This window comes from Falco biarmicus, chromosome 1 (genome assembly GCF_023638135.1).
Source record: "Falco biarmicus isolate bFalBia1 chromosome 1, bFalBia1.pri, whole genome shotgun sequence".
Lineage (NCBI taxonomy): Eukaryota > Metazoa > Chordata > Aves > Falconiformes > Falconidae > Falco > Falco biarmicus.
In genome coordinates this window covers 32,944,185-32,968,670 of record NC_079288.1, presented here as the reverse complement: position 1 = coordinate 32,968,670, position 24,486 = coordinate 32,944,185, and the positions used below count along the sequence as shown (strand labels likewise).

Genomic DNA, 24,486 nt, shown 5'->3' with positions numbered 1-24,486 from the left:
CACCTTTAGAAATGTCATACACGCATGTCAGTTTGCTGCAGCTGCAGTTGGCAAGGATGCTGAGAGTTTAGTTTTGCTGACCCTTAAACCAAAGGATAAACTGAAGTTCAAGAGGCTGTCTGCTAATCTATGTTGTAGAATTGAAGTGTTCAGTTACTGGAAGTCAGAAGAGGTAGTAGCAAGATGAATCTATTCCCAAAAAACTATTTCACTGAAGTCCAAGGAATTGTCAGTTGCCCAGGTGAAAAAGTTACACTTATGTTGCAGGTAAAGTGAAGGAAGCTCGAGGAATCTGTTACATTAATATGGTAGATCTGTTCCAAAATCGTTGTTTGGTCACAGGAAACTTAATTGATGGAAAATGGACCTCCTTTATATACGTGAAGCGCTGCACAAAATCACTCGATCCAAAACATGAAAGTTGTGTTGATTTAGCGAAGTTATGTTTTCACATCTTACTGTCTCCGTGGCCTTGCTGCAGAGAACAGGTGATTTTCTCTCAGCTGGTGCCAGAAATGATATAAAATACAGGCAGCTGTGAGGGTGACACTCACATGACAATCACCATCTCGTATGCCAGGGCTGTAATTGGCAAGCAGGTAAACTCTTCAGTCTTGACTTGGACTTAACGAAAAAAGAAGTATTCTTTGATTCATGTTCTTATTCTGCCCCACCTCATTACCTAAGAGGTTCAAAAAATGCACAGATGAACCAAGTATTGGAAATCAACTAGTTTCTTAAAATACAGGTATTCAATTAATTACATAATATTAAATGCTTTAGTTTAAGATAGGAGATTAAAGCAATCATACTTAGGGTCACAGAGTCGTCATGATGGAAAAAAGTCAATGTGCTGAATTATCTTACAAGTCGTGCCACACTATGTAATGTTTAAAAATCTGACACATTTCAGGAGTTCCGCTTCTAAGAAACAAATCACTCTTAGGAAAACAATGTGGAAAATTTAATTTGGTCTCTTCCTACAAGGGTAAAGCAACTGAAATTCAATTACGCAACTTTGTCTAATTTGCAGTAAAAGCCTAGGCACACAAAACACGGGTATCATTAAATATGTATCATTTCATTGTATTTTTATAACCTGTATGTTTTTATAACTTTATAGTTAGCACCGTAACATCCTTTTTGTAGAAAAGTGGTGACTATATCGCATAACAATGTACTCTGTGGTTTTTTCCCAGGCCAATAGCAACCCCCAGGATACCCAGACCTAAGAACAGATATAAATAAAAGTCACATCATTCTCTGTGAATGTGGAATGGAGACAGGAGGGTGGGGAGAAACCTGGCTGCTCTTTGACCAAAGAGGGCTTCAAGACTAAACCAAACACGGCTTCGACCTGGAAGAGACCCACCAAAGTATTAATCCTTGTTTTTGCATTCTTAGGGTGGTCAAGTTTCGCCGCACTGGGGAAAGTTCAAGGTCAGATGAGGATGTCATTTCAGGAGAACACGAAATTCAGATTGAGGGTGTTCGGACAGAGCTAGAGCCTATTGAGCTAGAGGATGGAGCTGCAGTGCCAAAAGAATTTGCCAACCCAACTGATGGTGAGTAGGCTTCTTGTTTTCGTGTAGGGAGAAAGGTGTGGCTTCCGCATTTCAGTCCTGTTGCAACCAGGCTGAATACATTGGGTTTAGGGAAATGAAAGATCCCCGGATAAAAGAAGGAAACAATCACACAGGCAAATTATGTTACACCTGAAAGTCATGATTTACTTACCTTGTTCTCTGAGGGACGCTTTATGTGTTTGTTTTTATATCACCAGTAACAGACCCTTTTAAGGACTGGTGTATCCAGTTGTCACCGCCTATTTCATACAGTAGGTTTGACTTAGTTTCCTTTAGAACTGATCAGTGCTCCTAAAGCAGGGCTGAGTTTGCTGGAGCAGTTACACGTGGCTCACCTTCAAGGCTGAGCATGAAGCCTCTGCAGTGTTCCCGTCTCCTTCTTGCCTAGAGGACAAGAGGGACAAAGTGAATGTACCTCCCAGCCTCTGCTTTCTGCCTAGCAGAGAAGTGCTGGCTGCCCTGAAGGCAACACCAATTTAGAAGATATGAGAAGGGTTGTTTTTCTCTTAGCACAAGGCATGCTACAATTTTATAGGATGACTATTTTCCCAGGGACTTATTTATTAACATATTGATGCAATAGGAAGCTGGAATAGCATGGAGTGAGCTCAGGGAGTTTCTCAAAAGACTCAGTGCATCAGTGCGAGCCTGCAGATATATGTAGAATTCCAGCTGGCACATTGCCCAAAAAAGTGCAAGTGATGGAACAGCCCAATATGCTGAGCTTCAGTGCCATCACACCAAATGCCTGGGTTAAAGTCACAAACTGAGGTCTTATGACATCTCTGTTTCACTTTGTCAGGTAGATTTTGTTTGATTTGCTTTTTGTCTTTTACTTCGTGAGGATGTCCAACTTGCAGCTGGGTAAAGCCTTTCTGTGGCGAATATACTTTTTAATCTGCTGAAACTGTTGAAACTTTGAGATTAAATTGATTCAAACAACTTGAATATCACCATGTGTTTTTCTGATATATTCTGTTTTGCGCTGAGCGAAAGAATTTGAGATATCTGAGCTTCTTCAGATGGAACAAAATAATGAGGTCATGACAATGTGTGGGAAACAAGATCCATCAGCATTTTTAACAAGAGGATGTTTTAAGATATGTCATGGACAAATTCTTGGTTCAAATAATTACAGCTTGACTCTCCATGCAATAAAATATTCTTCTGTAGTTTCCATCACTTGCGTAGTATTGCAGTGTGCTGTTGAACAGCTCATAGACTTCTCACCAGAGGAAGCTCCAATTCAGTGGCTGGTGGATTCGCTCCCAGGGGTGACAGGCTGAACGTGTTCTGGAGTCATTGGTGCTACACTGATTCACTTCTATGTGAATAAAATGTTCTAGGAATATTTCAAATTATTTTGGCTTTAGCACAATTCCTGAAGAAGATAGAGATTTTCCTGAGCGAGAACTGTATAAAAGCTAAGTAGATCTCTGTTATATATTTTAGATCTCAGTAGATTACCTGTTAAAGAATGGCTTTCACAGAAAGAAAATGCTGTCTCAAGGGGTGGCTCTTACTAGGAAAAGAATACACTTCTGCACTATCTTTCTTTCTAGATACTTTCATGGTGGAAGATGCGGTGGAAGCCATTGGATTTGGAAAGTTCCAGTGGAAGCTCTCTGTTATTACTGGATTAGCATGGGCAAGTAATTTTTATCAAGGTCAATTGCATGAACATCAGTTAGTGAATCTCAGTGATTTCAAATAATGTAGCCATTCTCTGTAGACAAAAAGTCTCCAAACAGATAGTTCTGCAATAAAGAAAGAATTTTACTTGAAATTCTAAAATGACAGCTGGAGTAAGGGTAAAGAATAACCGATTGATTTCTCTGTCTCTGAAGTTCCTATAAATCAGGGTTTGAAAAATCATTTTGAATCTCTACTTCGAATGAAAAAGGTGTGAAGCTATTCCCACAGAAGCAGATCTCAGTTTTCGTTCAGTGATTTTACCACATTCATCCCATTAGCTACAATCTCTGTTTTCTGTATTAGTATTATTGTAATCTTAGTTTCAGGTGAACAGCAACCCAGTACTTCTAGCTTTAACCTTCATGTCAAGAACAGAAAGACAAGCTTTGTTTTCACTTTTCTTCTATTTCTGAAGCACTATATGTTGCATCTGTTGATATTTGGAGCCTGTATTTACTAGCTGTTGTCTGTATACGAGCTTACAATCTGCCATGGTTTAGAGACTAAGTCAGTAGTGGAATTCGGTCTGCAGACGCTCTGTCAATACATTTGATACAAATGCAGAAGCAGTGTATAAGGGAGAAAGGGAGTAAGTTATGAGGTAATAAACAGTTCTGACAAAATTTGTGTGTAAAGGAGTTAAAAGCTCATCCCTGTAATAAGCAACATGAAAGTGAATGGACCTGGATGACTGACCAGACAGGCCTTCTCGAAAACACCCACCAATAACTTTTGATTTGGCTCTTTGAATCCTCTTTGCCAGTGTTATTAAACATTACAACAATGAGAAATTAGTTTAAAAATGCACCTGTTGCTTTTTTTCTCTCCGCTGTATACATCCACTGCAACTTGCAAACATGACTGTTTTGTTTCACCTACAGAGTGGGAACGGCACAGAGCAGAAACAAGGTTAATTGCAAGAAGGCATATTATTGACTGCTATGTTCGTCTAATTTTCAGGCAGTTACTTATTTTTGTTTCTTTTTTATCCTTCTAGATGGCAGATGCTATGGAAATGATGATTTTAAGTATCCTAGCTCCTCAGCTTCATTGTGAGTGGCGATTACCAAGCTGGCAGGTTGCATTGCTCACATCGGTAGGAAAAATAATTGACAGCTCCTGTATTCTGTAAGGTTTTTCCATTCACTTGTTAATCAGATGTTATGCTTTATATCTCCGAGTTAAATCTGTCCGTGGCCTTTGCAGATTGCCTTTGGCTCAGAAGAATATAGCAGTCTTTTTTAAAAGCCAGAGCTTGAAGAAATGAAGCTCAGTGAGAACTGAGGAAATTTTGCAAGTTTCAGGTTCACAGTTTCATGTAGTTTCCAGGAAAATGTATTCATTGACTCGGGCTTATCCTAAAATTCAAACCATTTGATTAACTGAAAAAAAAAAGGATTGGTAAATCTTGGCTATCTTTCTTGAAAATCTTTCCCACTGCATTTAAGCTCGCTTGTACATCAACAGACGGGAAGCCGTGAGAGAGAGCAAGCAGTCACTTTTTGAGGTAGATTATCCAGTGATATTTGCGAGCAGAGCTCTTACAATACCACCTCTAAGCCTGGTGCTTTGATGTTGGAAACATGCAATGCCTTCAGGGTTAAGAAAACTAGTTTTGGGACTCATCTCTCAGGGTATGCCACTGTTGTACGTCATGCACTTTAATTCCTACATTTCTTTTTCCTTTAGCTTTTGATGCTGTTTGTGGTGTTGTCTAAATTGGTCAAAATGCTCAGTAGATTTAAATCAGTTAAGGGCACGTCCTTTCCCATACCTGAATGCAGCCAGCCCAGCTGAAAGAGGGTCTTGTTCCTTCTTTCAGCTCAGCGCAGTTTTATTCTTGGTGAGCAACATCAGAAGGAGAAGGGGTCAGTGACCATGAGACAAAAGCTTTGACAAACAGAACTGCTCTTACCCCGCTTATTGCTTGAGTACGCACTTCTTTCTAAGACAAAATTCCTGTGGTTTAATGTGCTGCTGTGGGAAACACGCTTGGGTTTTGCTGTTACCTTTGCTGGGCAGGTTTTCATTTCTCTCTCTGTCCACAGAATAAACTATGCTTTTTGGTGTCACCTCTGAAAAGGGTAGCATTTCTTTTCTTTGACACCTCAGTCTTCTTTCAGACTTTTCTAGAGTTGTAAGAGCTGATTTTAACTCCGTTCAAATCTGAGGCAGCCTGCTGAGAATGGCAGTAGGAGGCTGGAGGGGAGCTGGCTGAGAGGTACCATCAGCACCAGCACCAGGGCTCCTGCAACAACTGTCCTGCAGATCTCGAGCAACATGGGCCAGCTTTTATTCATGAATATGTTCATTGGAACTGGAGAACTCAGCATCTTTCAGGGCTGGACTCACAATGTGTACAATACTAGAGTGCACGTTCTAGTGCCAGGCTGGTTTGTCACCAGATGGATCTTCTAATTGCAAAGCTGACTTGAGGAGTACCTAGTTGCTTCCCCTCTCCAACGCAGGCACTTGCTCATGTCTCCACTTGCCTGTCCCCTCAGTAATGCTAGTGAAACTCTCAGTGGGGCCTTGCTGTGAAGCAGATGAAAGATTATTTTGTGGGTTATGAAAACCCTTCAGCAAAAAAAAAAAAACCCAACAACTCAGAAACAAGACAGTGATTTCCATTTAGAAGCAGATTTTGCTCTCCAGTCATTTCTTATAATGAATTTTCTTCCATTTATCAAAAGCTCAAAAATATTCAGCACTGGTCTGATTCAGTAGTTCACAAATAAGCAGGTAGGATAAGGGTGAGGTGATGACAGGTAGCCTGGTAGAGATTCGATTTATGTATGTTGTATTTAGATTCCTGACCTTGACAAAAGCAAGGCAGCTACTGAAAAAGGGCCCACTGCTGGAAGAAGCTGAGGGACCTTGGCTTGAACTATCTGCTGATGCTCGTCCCCATTCCTGGGCAACAGCAAATTGACTTTCAAGTCAATGGAAGTGAGATTAGTGACTTTTGAAGAATCCCACTATATGAATAATTATCTTTAATAGTCTCTACTGCAGAAGAGTTATACCTGGAACACCTGGACATTTTGCACTATTGTTAGAGCTGAAATTTTCCAGTTTCACTGTGAAGTTCCGTTCTTTTTGCTGTCACACAGAAATGTTCACTTGTCTTGTTGTTAAGGGGAAGGTTTTTTTTCTGGTGTTTTGTAGGTGGTGTTTGTGGGAATGATGTCCAGCTCCACCCTCTGGGGAAACATTTCAGACCAGTACGGGAGAAAAACAGTAAGTGTTCAGCTCCTACTAGAGTACATTCTAATATTTTTACAATGTGTATGTTTCAGCGCACGATGTTCACAAATGTCGTAGTCAACATGTATGAAGCAGAGTTAAGCAGGGCCAGAAGTGACTGCCATGAAATAAAAGGAATTTGAAGCTCTACTTCACATTTTGTTAATTTTTGTTAGGGCAGAAACTCTTTTCTTCATGTTTGTCTGTTACATACAGGGCCTAAAGATCAGCGTGTTATGGACGCTCTATTATGGGATCCTCAGCGGTTTTGCACCAGTGTATAGCTGGATCTTGGTGCTGAGGGGCCTGGTGGGCTTTGGGATTGGAGGAGTGCCTCAGTCGTAAGTAAATATTCGCAAGTCCAAATTTTCTCTTTTCTATTTATTTTTTTTTTAAATGCTTATGTCAGATTGAAGACATGCTTCTGTTCAGTTGTCCCAATCCCATTTTTTCCTAAGTATTTTGGAACTAATCACTGAGGTGCATCAGATTTACAATGACTTTTGTGTGAACAAGCTGAGTTCCTAAACGTAATAAGTTATATGCCTCGAGTCCTTTTAAGCTTCTCTCATCCCTTCAGGTAAACCATGGGGAAAATGAGAGGCCCAAAGAGCCCACCCAGCAGCGGGTAAAACACGACAGGCAGCGTTTTGTAGCTGTGCCTAAACATGGCATTGCTGGATTGTGTTGGCAGAGTCCCTAAGGGACAACACGGTTTTCTTGCAAGAGACATCGTGAACTAAACACGAGCATTTAGGGGTAGAGCTGAGCCCTGACTCCTCATTGTAAGAGTGCACATTATTGTTCAGCCAGAGCCTAAACTTTCACATCTGAACCTGAATTGGAATTCCAAAACCGCATAGCCCAGACCTGGAGTACTGGAGATATCTTGATGGCTCAGACACATTTCTAATAAGGTAGTGTCAGGTTATTTCTCTATTACTCTGTCATTCCATCCACTGAAGAGGAGGATCTCTAAATTTTGCACCTGGAATAAATAACTGCTCTAAGCTTTTAATTATAAATGTAAAGGGAAAAGAATAGCCATTCTCTCTCTGTGTAGTTTTTTATCCTTATTAATAATTGATATATTGCCCCATGGAAGTGCTATTTTGGAGTATCAGGGTCCAGCTTTGATTGATGGCTCAGAGAATTCTTCGCAAGGCAAGTCAATATCCTGTCTTTTCTATTGCCATTCCCAGATAAAAGATTCAGAGCTGAGTTGAAACATCATGGTATTATTAATTTTCTTTTACTGCTCTCCTGCCCCCCTTTAGAAGCTGCACAAAAGCGTAACGTGTATGTAAAACAGGCAAGTCCTTAGCCTGCTGGGTACTGAGCAATGGCGAGGCCATTTCTGCCATGCAATTCCAACTGAGCACAACTGGAATGATGCAGGAGAGCAGCAAAGACAAAGCGTCAGAATTAATAATGCCTTGTACGGCAAACACATATTAGTGATGTTCCACAGAGCCCCGGTGGAGCAGCCACAGCACAGGTAGTGCCATTTTCCACAGGGGCAGATAATGCACAAAGGCTACGTGACTTAATGAGAGGCAAAGAAGAGCCGGTTACAGAACTCAGAGTGGATTCCATTGCTGCTGAGTCTGTTTCTTGTTCTAACTATAATAATGATGCCTTTGACAGTGGAGTAAATATGGATGAAGCAGGAAAAGTAGCTCCTTTCTGATAGCCTATGCAACTTTGGATGTGAGTGGCTGAATTTCAATGGAACGACATGAGTATCTTTATAATTGTATATTCTATATGAGAGAGATATTTTAATAAAAAGTGCTATTAAGAAGAATGCATCCGGCAATAATAAATTAACAGATTATAGCAGATATCCCTCTACCTATACGTACGTAGGAGCTGCACCTGAGAAGCGGTAGCCTCCTCTGGGAATTTTCTGTGAGATATTATCTAACACTGAGTATACTATTCATTCCCAGTGCCAACATCCAGACTTGCAAAGATACAGAGTATTCTCTTTAAGAAAATAGTTCCGTACAGCGTTAATCAGCTCCTGTTTTCTGCTGCAATATATAGAGGACTGCTCTACATTTCATTATGTGATTTTACTTCCTTCTCCTCTTAATCACTGATTTAACACAATACTGTGTGCAACTTTGATGAACTGAGTTCTGGGAAGATACTCAGAGATCAATCCACCGTTTGTCAAATTGGTAGGAGTTTTGTCACAAACATCAAAGAAAGCCTAAGGAGTTTAGAGGCAGAAACAGGATGAGTCAATGGAATGCAAACAGAGGAGGGGCAAAGAACAACAAGTCTTACCAGACAGTTTGAAGAAGGCAAGAGAGCCTTGACTGGCTGCTGGCCTTTGCGTTTATCCTCAGGAAATACTCACAGAGAAGCTGTACCATTACTTTTTGGCACAGTCATGAAACAAAGACTGCAGAGTTAGATGATTTCTTTTTGAATCCCCACAATAAAAGAATGCAAATTATTTTATACCAGATCAGACCTTGAAAGCATTCACCTCTTGGAGAATTGAAAGCTGGCAGAGTAGACTGATGTGAAATTCTCTGAGCTGGTTGTAAAGCCCTGAAGGAATACTTTACCCAGCAAGAGTTTGCGTTGAATGCTGATGGACCACACTGAAAATAACAGGCATGATGCCTGTCCCGGACCAGAGCAGGGTTGCAAAAACTTATGCATCAAGAGCTGCTACATTTAGCTAACAACTCTAGGGTTACAGGATCACATGAACAGAACAAATTCTGTCCTCCGTTGCAATGGTGAACTAAAGGGGTTTTGTTCTGATGTAGAAAGGGGAGTCTGAACCAGTGTCCGCAGTCTTGCTGACTCTGTGGGCTAGGGAGGGCTTTGCTTTACTACTGTGGGTTTAGCAATTTTAATAAAAGGCAAAAAAAAAGTTTGAACCTCTCTCATTGTGCTAACATGGCATTTTTCTCAGTGTGCTAACATGACGTTTTTCTCAATGTTCACTCTTTACAGGGTAACCTTATATGCTGAATTCCTTCCAATGAAAGCCAGAGCAAAATGCATTTTATTAATAGAGGTGAGCAGTGTAGCTGTGCTTACTGGTCCCTAGAGGGGCAAATTCTGCTGTTGGTTACATCTATTCAGTCCTGCTGACTAGAAATCTCACACATAGCTGCAGTCAAATCCCAGTTGTCCAAGTTAGCGTGGAGCTGATGTTACCCCCCGACACTAGTACTAGCTGGGGTCCAAAAGCAGCATAAAGCATTCACATAATGTTCCACAATTTTTGTTGACTCTGCCTTTTTGCAAATTAACTTGCATCCAGTGCTTCGTAAGTTACTGCTGTTAGCACAAGGGCAGGGGGCCATTTGGGTGTCTCCTAATTTCATGGTGAAATCAATCAACTACTCAGTAATGGGTAGAGGAGAAGTGACTGTTCAGGGCTAAATTCAACTCCCCGTATGCCATCCAAATGTATCAAAGTCACAGAGAACATAATTTTGCCCTATAAATTCTTTAAGGCAAAATGTGCAGCCCTTTTAAGGGATGGTTGAAGTGTCAGAGAAGGGTACTATGACTTGTCTTTATCAGTCAATTTGGAAGGAGCATCCTTGTGGAAGACCTCACCAAACTGAAACAGGTACCTGCTGGCTAGTCCTACATTCCGGTGATTAATCTTTTGTGAATAGAGTTCAGTAGGTGAATTACTCCTTTCTGTGTCATTTTTGTTCTGCCACAGTTTGACTGCCTCTGAGCAACCCTGGGTCAGAAATACGTTCTGAGTGTTAAGTAATGAGCTAAGGGGATTAGTAATCTAAGGGAAAATAATCTTGCATGGGTAGGATATGCAAGAGGACACCAGCTTTGTTTTTTGCTAAGAAGGTAACAATTCCTTTTTTCATCTACAGGCCAAACTCTGTGGCTTTGGTAGCTTGGTTTCGGTAAGGAAAACAAATACCATAAATCTCACGGTGGTAGCTGGGAATAATACTCATAGTCAGGTACATGAATAGTCATTTTATTTAACAGACACCATGCGATGAGTTCATTCCTTCTGAGAAGCTACCTACGGTTAAACAGGAGTGTCTAGAGAATGAGAGGTTTTCAGAAGTGAACATTTTCGCTTCTGCAGCATTTCAACGAATCCCCTTAAATTGTCTGGGCTCTGTTGCTGTACAGCGGTGTGTGTTGGAAATGTCTCTGGCATTTCTCTCTCCAGCTGTCCCTAGAGAGCACGTCGTGGAACGTTACAAAGAAGGAGGCCTTCAGAGTGCTCTCGTTCTCATTTGTGACTGTTTCTTTTCCCTTTGGCAGGTCTTTTGGGCCATTGGGACTGTGTTTGAAGTCCTTCTAGCAGTGTTGGTGATGCCCACTCTTGGCTGGCGGTGGCTTCTCATTCTTTCTGCCCTCCCGCTTTTGCTCTTCGCTGTCCTGTGTTTTGTAGGTATTCCTTCAAAGATGAATGTATGTTCCATCCATCTAACGCTTCTCTACCTGTTTCTGTAACCTGGTGGAAGGCAACTGTGAGACTTTTGAGCTCTCTGTCGTGTCTACTTTGAAATAGCTGAAATAATGACAAAAATGCTGTTGTTTCAACAGGTTGCTAGTAAAAACATTCCAGCGAGGGCTGTGTTTATGTGACTGTAATTGCTGGAGGACAATGCTGGGCTGGAATTTTGTGAAACCAAATGAGGCCTGGAAACCTCTCCAATTTAGTGACTCTTTCAACTAAGCTCAGTGGAATCAACATTTTATTAAAAGCTGTTGCCATTTCCCTGATTGCTCTTTAGATTTTGAAATTATTTTGTCAAAATCCTAACTTTTATAATTACTGTCCGCTTAAAAAATCCACCCAAATCAGGGGTAAAAGCTGCACAGTGCAGGTCAGATTCGGAAATAAGATGTGTATGAATTAAACCTGAGCTTCAGTGCACTATTAGGCAACATATTTGCCAACCCCTCAGTCTTCTCAAAGGTACATGTCCTTGTCAGATTGTTTAGCAGCTCTTACTTTTCCTTGACACTGACATTGTTTTTCAGAAATAACTCCAGTTATACAGGTGCTAACATGCTTGTTTTTAAAAGGAGCTTAAAAATGCAGATTTTGGGATGCCTAGAGCATCTCGTTATCTGCCCTGGGTGCTTTGCTTTTCTTACTGAGAAGGTATAATGTAAAGAACCTGCAAAAATACCTAACAGTTCTCGTGAATAAAAGGAAGGTAATAGAAAGGAAGGGTTGTAGACTGGAGTTCTGACTTTATGGTGAAAGTGGGGTTTTGCAGTTTCTTAAAGCCTAATGAGCAGTTTGACATTGGGCAGAAAGATGGTTCTTTGAATTCTTAAAGATTAGTCGGTAATCCTTTCTTACGTGAGTGGTCTGCTGGAGGCACTGAGATTTCCCACTCTAAACCCACAGAGAAAACCCCCAGTTTGTTTATTGCTGGTTTTTTTGACATCGTTCTGCATGTGATCTGCTTTGCTCTCTTAGTGGCTGCCAGAAAGTGCCAGGTATGATGTATTATCTGGAAATCAAGAAAAAGCAATTGCCACTTTAAAGCGGATAGCAACGGAAAATGGAGCTCCAATGCCTTTGGGAAAATTAATTATTTCCAGACAGGTATGTACCGGTAACAGGCACATTAATAACATGGGATACAATGCAACTGTGCTACATTCATATGCATTTTTAAATAGCAAATCATCAATGTTAAGTTTAATTTTAATGTCTTGATCAGTAATAAATTAAAAAAGAGAGATAATCATATATGCCTCTTTCACAGTGAGGAAGAGTTAGTTTCTTGGGTTCATTTACATGAAAATCGTGGAAGCGAAAAGGACCTTTAAAGTGGGCATTAATATTACTCCAAGACCCAATTATTAAAGAAAATCAAACCTTGAGGCTACCAAAGAACTCGGATCAGAACTCCCAGGTCTGAAGTTATGAGGCAAGATAGAATTTGACTTTTTAGCTGTACTTCAGTTTTAATCTAATCCTGATTTTCTGGAGTGGGAAAGCTACAAGTTCCTATTCAGTCCTAGTGCGTAGAGTAATTCAGGCAGTAACTTCTGAGCTCTGTATCACTTTATTAATTGCCTTGGATTTTTTTTTTCATTTCAGCATTATATAGCAAACTTTTCAGCACCCCTATCAACATATAAAGCAGCTCTGCACTTGCAGAACAAAGAGCAGACAGTTATCAGAAAAGAAAATTACAAAGTCAGCCAGCAAGGAAGGACAGCAGAGGGAGACCTGTAGATTTGAACAAGAGGAAAATTGTAAAGCTAGGCAGGAGCCCGTTTGTAATGGCAGCGTCTTACTAATTGGAGATGGAGGCTTGATTTTCTAAGGTCTGGATCAGTGAGGATTTGAGCTCTTGCACGTTTCACAAAGGCTTGGTTCTGTCGTGGTGATTTTGATGGGCTGTGCGGGAGTGCGCTCCCAGTTGTGGCTGGTGGGGTTTCAAGTTTGCAAGGTGGGGTGGGAAAGTACTTTCCCTTCACCACAAGGGTATGGGCTGAGCCCTCCACTGTCTCTGGCTCTAAGAACCAGTCGGTTTAAAAGGGGGCTGCTTGCAGGAGGGCTGCTTGTGGCTCCTCGGTACCTTAGCCTAGCTCAGAAGCCCTGAGGGGCTGCTCTGGTTTGCAGGAGCTGGCTGTGGGCCACCTGAATCATATGCCACCTGTGGACTGGCAAAGTTCTGCTCTACCTCTTTGCAGCCCCACCTGGTTCTGACAGATCCTGGCCTTCCTTGTGGAGGTTTTGATAACATCATGCTCCTAGAGAATTCCCCTTGGCAGAGGAATTCTTTACTTGGATCCCAGCTCCAGTGTGGATCCTACAGTCTGAAGATCCCTCGGCTGAAACCAAACACTCATGCCAAGATAAAATACATAATACAGTGTCCCTTGCCACGCTGCATCCTCCAGTTCAGGACCAGTGAGTACCCTGACCATCCGACTTCTGCTTGTTTCCAACAGGAGGACCGAGGAAAAATGAGGGACCTTTTTACCCCCCATTTTAGATGGACCACCTTGTTACTCTGGTTTATATGGTAAGAGAAAATATAAATGGCTCCGTGCCAGTACAATTCTAAGTGGTTTTTAATGGAGGTATTTTACGGTATCGCTAAACCATAGAAACTTCCTCCTTAAAAAAACCCAAACAACAACACACCAACCTGTATTGATTTGTAATTTATTAAACCACCTGATCGCTAGCATTCTCAGTCTAATTGCCCTTTCATTTTCTAAATGCTGATAGGAAATAGCTTTGAGGTAGCACTTAGTGGAAGTCCTTACACGGTGGGTTCAATTTTGATTCATGTTGTTTACTATAGGTTTGACCAGCTGAGACTTCCTCTCTCATTTTCTTCCTTCCAGGTTTTCCAATGCTTTTTCATATTATGGGTTAGTTTTATTAACTACGGAGTTCTTCCAAGCAGGAGACGTCTGCAGCCGTGAGTACTAGTCCATTTTTTCTTTTTAAATATACCCTGTTTAGTGGTGGAATATCTTTTATTAGATCACTTTCTGCTGTTAGTCTGGAAAGGACTGTGGCTGTCAGCCTGAATTTTAAGGCATCCCCTTAAAGGGTTCCTTATTTTAAACATTTTTGATAGATATTCCTTGTCTCCTGCACAATGCAGAGAGGTCCTGCAGTGTCTCTGAGCCCAAAATGTAAACAGCAAGACAACCTTCAAGGGAGACCTGTTAGAAAAAGTATCTGTTCTTCCTGAGAAAAAAAGTGATTTAGTAAAGGTAAGTTTCCAGATTTGACGGGCCTAATTAGTTCTGAGATAGAGATAACTGCTGCTGCTGTTGAGCTCCCAGGTTCTCAAGATGTGAAGACCTGATGAGAAAAAAGATAATGGTGGGAAACCATTGCCCTTTTTGTTGCAGATTTTTGTGTGAAAAGGGAAGAAGAAAAGTGCTTTGACCACACTGAGAAGAAGTTTGAAAAGTCTGATTCCCCAGGGGAGGCATGATTGTATCCAGAACACTTGTCATTAGTGAAAACTGTCTGATAGTAGGAAAATTATAGAAAGAAGATGGGTAGTACTGGGGGAAGACACAGATCCCAAGCTTGTACAACAGTGTATTAGCTATTTGAGAGGGAGGTCTGACTCTGGTTAGCCTCCACAAAGGAGCATGCATCCTTTAAAAATACTTGTTTTTACAAAGACATGGTATTATTCAGTCTTCTCAAAGTAGCATGAAGTGTTAGTATCCCAATTTATGTAGGGAGAGACTGAATAATTGATGTTAATTCTGTTCACTGTCACGAGTCCTGGACTGAAAAATAGCTAAGCCTGTACAGCTGATAAGTGTAAGCTTTCATTCTGATAGAGGTGGTTGCAGAGTTGCCACAAATAAGATTATAAACCATTCGGTTTCAACTCTGTCTTCCAGGTAGAACATACCTGCTGTGCAGCAAAGTCTTTTCAGTACATCCCTTCTATCAGTTTCAGCAGCAAGAGTGATAAAGACACAGCAGGAGTAAGGGAAGGTAAGCAGAGAAGAGATTACTTAAAATATATTAAATGTTTGGGTTTTTTTCTTTTTCCTCCCACAGTATCCAGTAGAAGGAAAGAAGTTAAAGCAAAATGCAGCCTGACCTGTGAGTATCTGACAGAGGAAGACTACACTGACCTGCTCTGGACAACCCTGTCAGAATTCCCTGGTAAGTGGCAGTAAGAATCCCCAGTTCTTCACTACCAGTGGCTCAGTGTGATTGGAATGGGCTCTGGTACAAGCAGTGAAATCACGGCATCACAGAACCGTTTAGGTTGGAAAAGACCTTTAAGAGCATCAAGTCCAACCATTAACCTCCTGTCTGGCCTGATGCCAATGTATTTCCCGCAGCACTGGAGCTCCTTGCTTGGACAACTTGATATATGCAGTACACAAAGTAGCTGTAGCTCTCTTCACTGCCTGTGTGATCACTACAGATAAAATCACTAGTAATTGCTTTGGGAAGCTATAACGGTCCATCTGACTATGGATTCTATCCAAGCAACATATTAGGCATTCAGAGGAAGAGTAACAATTAAATCAAAGGGGCAGAATCACTTGAACTTTTATCCATAAATGACTTTCCAGAACTATTTTAAAAGGAGCGTGGGTATAGTGAATCAATGGAGAGCTTGCTCCCTGAAGCTCTGTGTCCAGTCACGATTTTCAGTCAATTTTAGTGGGTTTCAATGAACAGTCTGACATAGGACAAGCAAGATGGTGTGTGATAGGCGTTGTTTCTTCAGATGTAGAAGGTGATCCCTCAGATCAGATGTAGAAGGTGATAATGTGTTTGAAATAATGCTGTGAGGCAGTGATGGGGTTATTTTCACTGTTCTAGATTATAGAGTCAGGGGCAAATGCTCAAAGAGAAGCCATTTAATCGGTGACAAGTTGTAAGTCTATGACTGATAAATATGCATAGTCACTACCTGGTACAAGGGGTGTCCTGCATAACCGTCATTCCGGGAAGGATGTCAGTGGATGGTGGACAGAAAAGGGTGTGTACTCTTGGACTGGTGCTATAGCTGGAAGGATTGGTTTGATCCCAACATGTAGCAAGATAGGAGTAAGAAATTTAAACAGGGATACCTCTGAATATGACACTGACAACTCTGGTGCTTGGATAATCCCCACACATGCTCTACGCCAGCTTTTAAAATGATCTGTAAAAGTTGCGTAAGAGAGGATGCTTAACATTGTGAGATTTGCAGAGCTTGATCTCTTCCCTTTATCAACGAGCAGGTGAGAAATAATTTGATGGGAGCATATAAATAACACAATGGAAAGAAAATACCAAGTTCTAAGAGCCCTTAAAAGTAGCAGTACGGAGATTAGCAGGGAACAATGGTCAGAAGTTGAAGAAAAGATATTCCAATGAGACATAAGGCAGTCATTTTTAGCATTCACATTGGTAACCACTGCAATAATCAGTGGGAAACATGTCAGAGGGGGTTGCTCATTCCTGCGTCAGCGTGTAGCCCCTGAGTGTGTGGATGTGTGGACCAGTGGGGATGCCGAACATGGAGCAAGCCTCACCAGCTGGGACGCAGGGCTTCTGGTTTCAGGTGGCACCAGTGGCTAGGGCAATGCATTCTCCACCACTGCCTGGTGCCTCTGCCAGCAAAATATTCTAAAGAGAGAGAGAGAGGGAACAAAATGTCACATCTAAATAACCCAGCCTGTGTTAAAAGCTGCAGCCTCTGCCTTTGCTCAATTGCCAACTATCAACTTGTTTCCTTCTACAGGTGTGTTGGTAACACTATGGATTATTGATCGGATAGGTCGCAAGAAAACCATGGCCCTGTCCTTTTTTGTCTTCTCATTTTGCAGTCTTCTGCTGTTTCTCTGCGTTGGAAGGTAAGCGAAGCATGGTCAGCAACTGGTATGTCTGATTCATCCCTGTTCTCCCTTGATTACGGCAGGAGAACTGGAAGTGGTGGTTTGAAAAGCCATGAGATGGTCGTGCTCATCTGGAGAAAGAATTAAGGATGGTGCTAGGTTTCCTCACCAGAATTTGGACATTAAAAGAAGCAGGAGAGGAGAAATCTTTCACTGTAATCTTGCAGACAGAGCAAGCCAAAGGGGAAAATAAGAGCTTATGTCTGAGCCGGAGGTAACCACTGGGTGATTGTTAAATCAGATCTGATGTCCTGAGCCTTGCTAGCTGGTACTGCTCTCTGCCATTCATGACCTATGTTTCCCCAGGCTGACTGTAATTACAGTAATTACCAGGGCAGTGCTTCGCAGCCAAGCCTCTGCCTCCCGTTCAGCAGCTCTGACTGCTTCACTTGTGGGCTCTCGGTGGTCTAAGTGCTGTGACACAATTATGTGAGAAGCAATAGCCACAGACTGGTCCAACCTCCAAGTTGTACGCAGCATGGCTGGTGGAGCTTGACGCTGGCATTGCGGATCCACGGGGCCTGACTTTCAGAAGAGCTTGGGTTCGCGTTTTTGTATTGTTCGGTGTCTGTCCTTCAGGCAGATTTTCCAACGAACAACTCAGTTGGAAGCTTTGCCCTTGAATCTTAATGGTACCAGATTTCCAGCTGTGCTCTGAGAGTTTGCCTCTGGCTGCATCTGGCCTTCGTGCCACATGCACGTGACAATATCTGTGCCTTGGGGCTGACAGAGAAGGAAGTTAACTAATAGCCAGAGGAGAGCTCGCTGAATTGAAACCTTCTCAGGCACTGTACAAAACCTTATAGTAGTACAGAAACCTCATAATAAGAAACCTTACAAAGTTGCAAATATCCAGGTGGCAGGTAGGTTCGTGTCTCTCTCTGCACTCTCATTTCCTTCTCGTGTGCCATTTTTTTATTCGCACCATTTGTAATGTGGAATATATTTTTCTTATTTAGACAAACTTAGGCATTTGCTGCTTATTTCAATAGGCCACAGCTGTCAGTTAGAATGAATACACTTAGAAAACTGATGTGATTGTGGGAATGCAGATTGTTTGGCATCATTGTTATATTAAAGGTCCAGGAAAAATACAAAGGGTTCATTAAAAAACAAAAGAAATCATTCTAACAAATTTAGCATTTTTATTGCACTTGCCTCCAAGTTAAACAAACAGATTGTACAGAACAGTCCCAAACACTGCTCTCCTTTTTATTCTCACAGAAATGTTCTTACTGTGCTGCTCTTCATTGCAAGAGCTTTTATTTCAGGAGGATTTCAGGCTGCTTATGTTTACACTCCTGAGGTAAGGAGATTGTTTTTGTAACAAGACTGTTTACGGGGACTGAGAACATGGTGGGAAATTCATTTTTATGACCTCGTCACAATGGACCTTACCCCAGATACGAGTCGATGATTTTCTTGTCATTGTCTAACAGAACTTGCTGTAGTACCACTTATTAATTTCCATTGATTTAGGAGACTGGAGGGGAGAGAACTCGGCAGCACCGTTAATGGGCTGATGCTTTGTTGGCAGGTTTATCCGACAGCCACGCGTGCGTTGGGCCTGGGAACGTGCAGTGGAATGGCGAGAGTGGGAGCCCTCATAACCCCCTTCATTGCCCAGGTAAAACCCTTCTCCTCCTGAGAGTGCCGGTGCAGGAAGGTGGTGAAGGACCTGCAGTTCTGCTGGAAGGGCCAAACCAAGGGCAATCTGTGCGCCATGTATGGAAGGAGGGTTCTTGTCGCCTGTTCCTTGAGGGGAATTCAGGCTCGTCTCTGAATTTATCCCTTGCTCCATACATTGGGGGATAAATAACCAAGAAGCGGGCTGCTGGCTGGATGTAAGGACACCTTGGCAGCCACCACCTGGAGGTGGGATCTGTGGGAGGCAGGGAGTTCCTGTGCGTGACGCAATGCCGCCTGTCTCTTGAAATGCCAGGCTGAGGTCCTGGTGGATACAAACCTTCAGGATATGTGGAAAGAGCTAGACAGGGAGGTTGGGGGAGCCAGGCTCCGCAGGGACAGGGCTCAAAAGGCTGTGTCAGAAGCAGTGGCTGGGTAGAAAACTTGTGACTTGCTTAAGTCCTGTCTAATGCATAAGGGCAGCAGCACCTCAAGGCATGTGTAGTCCAGACTGTTTAATAGCTACGTGTAGTTGTTGAGGAATGAAAGTATGCACATTGCATATTAAACATTTTTTCCAATACTGTAATTAAAATTTCTACTACTACCTTGGTATCTCTATTTCTTTCTGCGATAAGGCCCAGGGGTACGATTTTGTATTTTCTGCCTTTTTCTGCAGGTGATGTTGGAATCTTCGGTCTATTTAACACTGGTGGTATACAGTGGATGTTGCCTGCTGGCTGCTGTGGCTTCCTGCTTCTTGCCCATCGAAACAAAAGGTCGTGGCTTACAGGAGTCCAGCCACAGGGAATGGGGACAGGAGATGGTTGGGAGAGGATCTCATTCCCCAGGGGTCACCAGGTCAAACTCTGGATCACAGGAATGATGGGACATGAAAACCTGAAAGAATGAATGGTACGAGCAAGATCTCTTTCACAAAAAATCCGACCCTGAAGCATAGAAAGCCGACCATACTGCCACTGCCAATGTCACCTGTCAAACTGCAGGAACTTTTGGTTTGAACCTAAGCAAGTTGTGTCTCTGCTGCTCTTTGCTCACACTCATAAAAACTTTACTTCTGTATTGAGAGGCATTTGAATATCATTTGAAGTTTAGCAGGAAGGGTTTTTTCTTAAGTCTGTTGTGCTTGCATGGTCAGCTATTCAGCTTAAAATGTCCCGTGTCAAGCAAATAGCTAACTGAATGCAACTCAGTATAAGCTGTAATTAAAACAATGTACTCTTGATGCCTAAAAACAAAAGATTAATATTTATTGTGTACCTGGCATAGCACACGGTGGATTCCATACACTACAGAATAGGTTTTATGAATTAGATGCCTGCCTTGCACTTTTTAGCCATCAACAACAACAAAATGTGATAACGACAAACCAACCAATGCTTTCTACTTCCCTTGCTTATGGGTTCTGTTCCTTGAGAATTAACAGACACTGATTGCTTGGAAACTCTCTTCTGAATGTTTCTCCCACCAAAGGCAGGTAGTTTGAGTCGGTGAGGAGCGATGTGTGTTGCAGAGATGGAAACTTATACACGAAATGTAAATCCTCCTGGTTTGGAGCAGAGTTTGACTTCTCTAACATTGCCAGAAACATTGAGCACTCTGTCTGTTGCTTGGTGAAGACTGCTTCAGCTGTACTGGTGTCTCTTTGTGTGTGGAGATGCACGCTGTGGTTTTCTGCATGGGTCCAGGTATGTTTCTGCTCAGTTTGCCTATGTTCTCATGGTGGTGTAGCCAAAACCTTTGCTAAAAATGCCTCGGTCTGAACAGCTGCGTGGAGCAGTTTGGATGGAGCTGCTTTCAAGTGTCTCCCAACAGAAGCTGGCCTCCTGACAGCTGGGCAGAACTTTTCGATAGCTGCTGATTGTACATTGACTGTAACGTCAAGCTGGTGACAAAGGAATGTAGCTGGCATCGTATCCTAAACGGACACAAATCATGGGAAGAGCCGCACTGCGGTCATCCTTGGGCGAGGAACTTCGCTCCTTCAGATGTAGCTCCTGGAGGCTGATGATCCTGCTCTTGTCAGAGACTGTAGCAGAGTTCAGCTGAGGGTAAGTTTGCCCTGTTTGTCAGAAATGTGTCGCTGCGCAGGAGGTCGGCTTGCAGAGGCTGTGGATGTGCAGCGAGGAATTGCGTAAGGAAGCCGAGAACGTGTCTCATCCCTGTCTCAGTTTATTTTCAGGATTCCTGACTCCGGAACACACAACCAAATGTAAGTGAGATGGACTAAATGCTCATCACTAGGCTGTGGGAAGCAATACGTTTTTATAGTATGTGTGGTCAATTGTCTCACGTACACATAGGTAAGCACGCAACAATTTTTTGCACAGTAGAATATTTGAAGTATTCTGGGAGCCAGGCCCCTTTTCTGAGGGGCAAGAATAGGTCACTGAGTCCGTGTTTGGGTGCAATGCAAATGAACACCGTTGGGGTTCAGCTTTCACTTAGGGTTTTAGGGCACTGGAGTGCAGTATAATGCTCCAAGGCACGTTGGCCTGTTTGTTTATTTTTTTGGAAATTTGAAGGAAAACCAGAAGCGGATAATTCCTTAAGGAAAGGGAGGAAACTCAGGCTAATAAAAAAAAGGCCAAAGAGGTTATTGATACTCTGTGGGGGTATTTTCTGTTGAGAAAAGTTTGACAGGGCACCAAAAGGTCTGTCCATTCATTTACCACTCGATGGTGACCGCAACGAGAGACTCCAGGAGCGATTGGTCCAACCAGACAAACTTCCCTTTCCACGGGAAGGCGAAAACGTTCAGCTCACAGGGATCCCCCTTTAGAGGTGGCTGATGCCACAGAAACACCCAGCCTGTTCCAGTGGCCCTTACTGCGTGCTGGTTTGGTTATCCCTGTCTCTGCTGTCTCTCTGTCCTGTGTGCTCAGTCTCCAGCCAGCTCGTGTTCCAGTCGCTCCCCAGTAAACGGACAGAGCTCTCACGGCGCTGACCGGTGCCGATAATTTGTTTTCCCCTCGTTCTGTCAGGCTGTACTTGGGTGAGTCTCCCTAATGCCCTGGTGCAGCTGGGGCGGCCGAGTGCTGCCTCCAAGGATAGATGGGCTTGTTTGCCTGGGACCATCCCTCCGGTGTGCGAGAGGTGGGCAGGGCGCTGGCAGCGAGGGAGCAGTTCCAGGTGGGTGTAAATCAGGTATCAGACCACACGTGTGACCAGCCAGCTAGAAAACCTGCTCTACCTTGACGTTAATACGGACTGTTCACCCTTTGATGACAGTTCTGGCTACCGTCCTCTTCCTCCTGCTGGTGAAGGCACTTGAGAGCCGTGCCAGTCCGCCCCGATGGGGTCACATCCATCCCTTAGGTGTGCACCCCAAACTGGGGGGCCTCTAGGAGAATTCACCGGGGTGTAAGCCTGCATTAGAGGTGGGAAAGAATAAAAAGTGCAGGACATCCGTGGCCTGAAGGAATGCCACCTTGCAGCCTAGCTGCTAAGTTTGTCTGTTATTAAGCGCCTTTAGCTAAAATTCTGTTTTTCCAGCGTTAATGCTGGCATATCACTTCATTTTGTTGAGTCAATATTCAACAGTTTTAAAGGACTGCATTGCAGTGGCCTTCGAAATGTGCATTCCGAGAGTTTTAGGTGAAGTATATTTGTCCTAAATTTGCACATATGTATACTTCAGATAAAATATTCCCCAGGTAAAAATTTTTAGGTAATGCAAAACCTTTTGATGCTGTTGAGTAGTTCAGTTTTAACCTGTGACATTTACAGTATTAAAAAAAAAAATTTGAAGGCATTTTTTGCTTTTTATGAATTCTGCCTTGAAAATGTCTTTAAGGATCTAAATGCCAAGATTGTTCCTGCCAAGACATCTTCATCCTCTAGGTCTTTGATTTAGAGACAGCGATGCCTAACGCATGATCCAAAGTCTGGGAGAATCTCCCACAGATGTTCGTGGGCTTTGGATCAGCCGAACAGAGCCTGACAGGTAGGAGCCCACCTCAGCTGACCCCACCTCACCGAAATCAGTAGGAGCCTTTTGGGCACTGAAGAAACAAAACTGAAGTTCAGGTTTGGCAGGTCCTTGCAAATTCTTAATAATGGAAGGGCATTTGAGATTGTCGCCTGAAAAACTGAAGAACGTTTGCGTTGATACACGTTAGCCTATAAATAATCACAAGTCATATTTTGTTAATATGGCAACACCATTGATGTATATAATAAGCTTCCAAAGATTGTTTTACACACTGTCAAGTATTTTTCACTGATGAAGGAATTAATATAGCTAGTTCATTTAAAACAATAAAGTGAGGTAATTTTGAATTAAAATTGAGAGCAAACAGAATTGTGGGATTCAGAGATTTGCTAACTGTCCAATGTATTAATGTGCAAAGCTGTTGTGGGAAAAATAATTCTCCAAGTGTGCTTTGATGGAATGATTTATTATTCCTAAATGCTTGCCGAAAGAACATTGAATGTTTTCCTGTGTTTGAATGTACAGTTTCTAAGCTGGATACATTTTAATGTTTAAAAACTTTGTGTATATCAAGCTTGTTGTAAAATACTCTTTTTGTTCCTATGTTACTGATGCAACATTGGATAGTTTAATTCCACACTAGATATTTTATGTTAAACAAATAAATAGTTTTTTCAGTAAAAATGCTTTTGGCTGTTCTGTCAGACTTTTATGAAGGGTTGGTAACTTTACCATTTTTTTGTCTTGATGCTCAGAGATTTGAGACACATGCTGCTCTGTGGACTCTGCTGGATACGCAAGGGCTCAGCACTTTGCAGCTCTGACTCATTTTGTGTGTGTTTTGTGCATTTGGACATAAAGAAAAGTCACAGGATGCATTATAAGTAACCTCATAGATAACTGCAGCTATTTTTTTTTTTTAAATTATCTTCAGATCTTTAGTTACTTTTTGCATTTAATTCAGTTTGGACGGTAAAAACCAGTCAGTTTTGCTTCTTGCCTGTGGGTAATTTCTAGCAATGCCTTTAATGCTGCAGTCTGTGATTGTAGATTGCAAAGGCATGTTGGGAGGAGGCGGCTCAGCATGTGTCTGGACTTCGGGGCAGGGAGGGTCCCCTCTATTTATTTGCTTTTTAATGTAAACTTTTCTTCTACCTGTCTTGTTTTTATAAAATATAATTAAGTGCATAACCCTGACTGTATTCCTCTACCCTTTAAACGATATTCTTATTTTGATGTCCAGCCATTTACAAACATAAGGTTGTTCAAGTCTGAGTCAAAATGACTAACGATCTGCAAATACTTTGCATGCTAATACAGTGTGTTCTCGTCTCAGTGTGCATTAATCTTCCTTCTCACAGCTTGTGCAGCCTTCGACAGTCCTCTGGGATGGAGAGTCTTATTTCTGGGAATGGAAATAGTTGCTAACTGCGGAAGGGTTTGTATCACGGAAGCAATACTTAGGGAGAATATTCATTCTTCTGTGTTTTCTGTGAACTTTTTGGCATCCTCAGGCATTTCTAAAGCTCATTCTGTTTTTCAAAATGCCAGAGCTGCTGTTTGCTTACAGAGGATAACTTTACTGATACTTGATGTATTTCCAGCTTTGTTCTGTGTCACAGGCGACCGTTGTTGAGAACTGCGAGTTGGTAAAATGTGCTGATGCTGGCCGCTGGCGACGGCGTTTTGTGCTTGTCAGGAAAGTATGTGCAGTAGCTGTGCAGACACCCCACCGACTCCTACCTTACCCTTGCTGCAGAAGGGAACTCCAATCTCACGGCTCTCCTGGCCCATAGTGTTTCATCGGCAGCTGCCAACAGTGTAAAATACCTTCCCTGTCGCTCTGGTCTCCAAACAGAGCGACCAGCCGAGCGACATGAGAAAATCCCAAATGTTTCCGTCTGGGAGTGTGAGTTCTTCACAGTCCGGGGGCTAGCAGCAACACCACGCAGGCAACTGCGTGATTTCACACAGTAGGTGTTTCAGGTTCATTTGTCT

The 24,486-nt window shown here is 42.4% G+C and overlaps 1 protein-coding gene across 8 annotated transcripts in view; it reads left to right on the top strand.

Annotated features, from left to right (window-relative positions):
- Positions 1 to 23,172, top strand: part of SVOP (SV2 related protein) — a 28,884-nt gene extending 5,712 nt beyond the window's left edge. For 4 of the 8 annotated variants that reach the window (XM_056349117.1, XM_056349198.1, XM_056349032.1 and 1 more), the window contains 15 exons: positions 1,405 to 1,565; positions 3,149 to 3,234; positions 4,279 to 4,377; positions 6,450 to 6,521; positions 6,744 to 6,868; positions 9,507 to 9,570; positions 10,809 to 10,934; positions 11,983 to 12,111; positions 13,473 to 13,546; positions 13,875 to 13,951; positions 15,067 to 15,174; positions 16,754 to 16,865; positions 18,132 to 18,213; positions 18,445 to 18,534; positions 19,213 to 23,172. In XM_056349117.1, coding sequence (XP_056205092.1) covers positions 1,405 to 1,565; positions 3,149 to 3,234; positions 4,279 to 4,377; positions 6,450 to 6,521; positions 6,744 to 6,868; positions 9,507 to 9,570; positions 10,809 to 10,934; positions 11,983 to 12,111; positions 13,473 to 13,546; positions 13,875 to 13,951; positions 15,067 to 15,174; positions 16,754 to 16,865; positions 18,132 to 18,213; positions 18,445 to 18,534; positions 19,213 to 19,419 — 1,612 coding nt within the window. In that variant the 3' untranslated portion in view covers positions 19,420 to 23,172. Of the gene's footprint in view, positions 1 to 1,404; positions 1,566 to 3,148; positions 3,235 to 4,278; positions 4,378 to 6,449; positions 6,522 to 6,743; positions 6,869 to 9,506; positions 9,571 to 10,808; positions 10,935 to 11,982; positions 12,112 to 13,472; positions 13,547 to 13,874; positions 13,952 to 14,903; positions 15,175 to 16,753; positions 16,866 to 18,131; positions 18,214 to 18,444; positions 18,535 to 19,212 lie in introns of those variants that run through there. The other 4 variants (XR_008823481.1, XM_056348861.1, XM_056348954.1 and 1 more) reach the window with 4 other exon arrangements.
- The last annotated feature ends 1,314 nt before the right edge of the window (positions 23,173 to 24,486 follow it).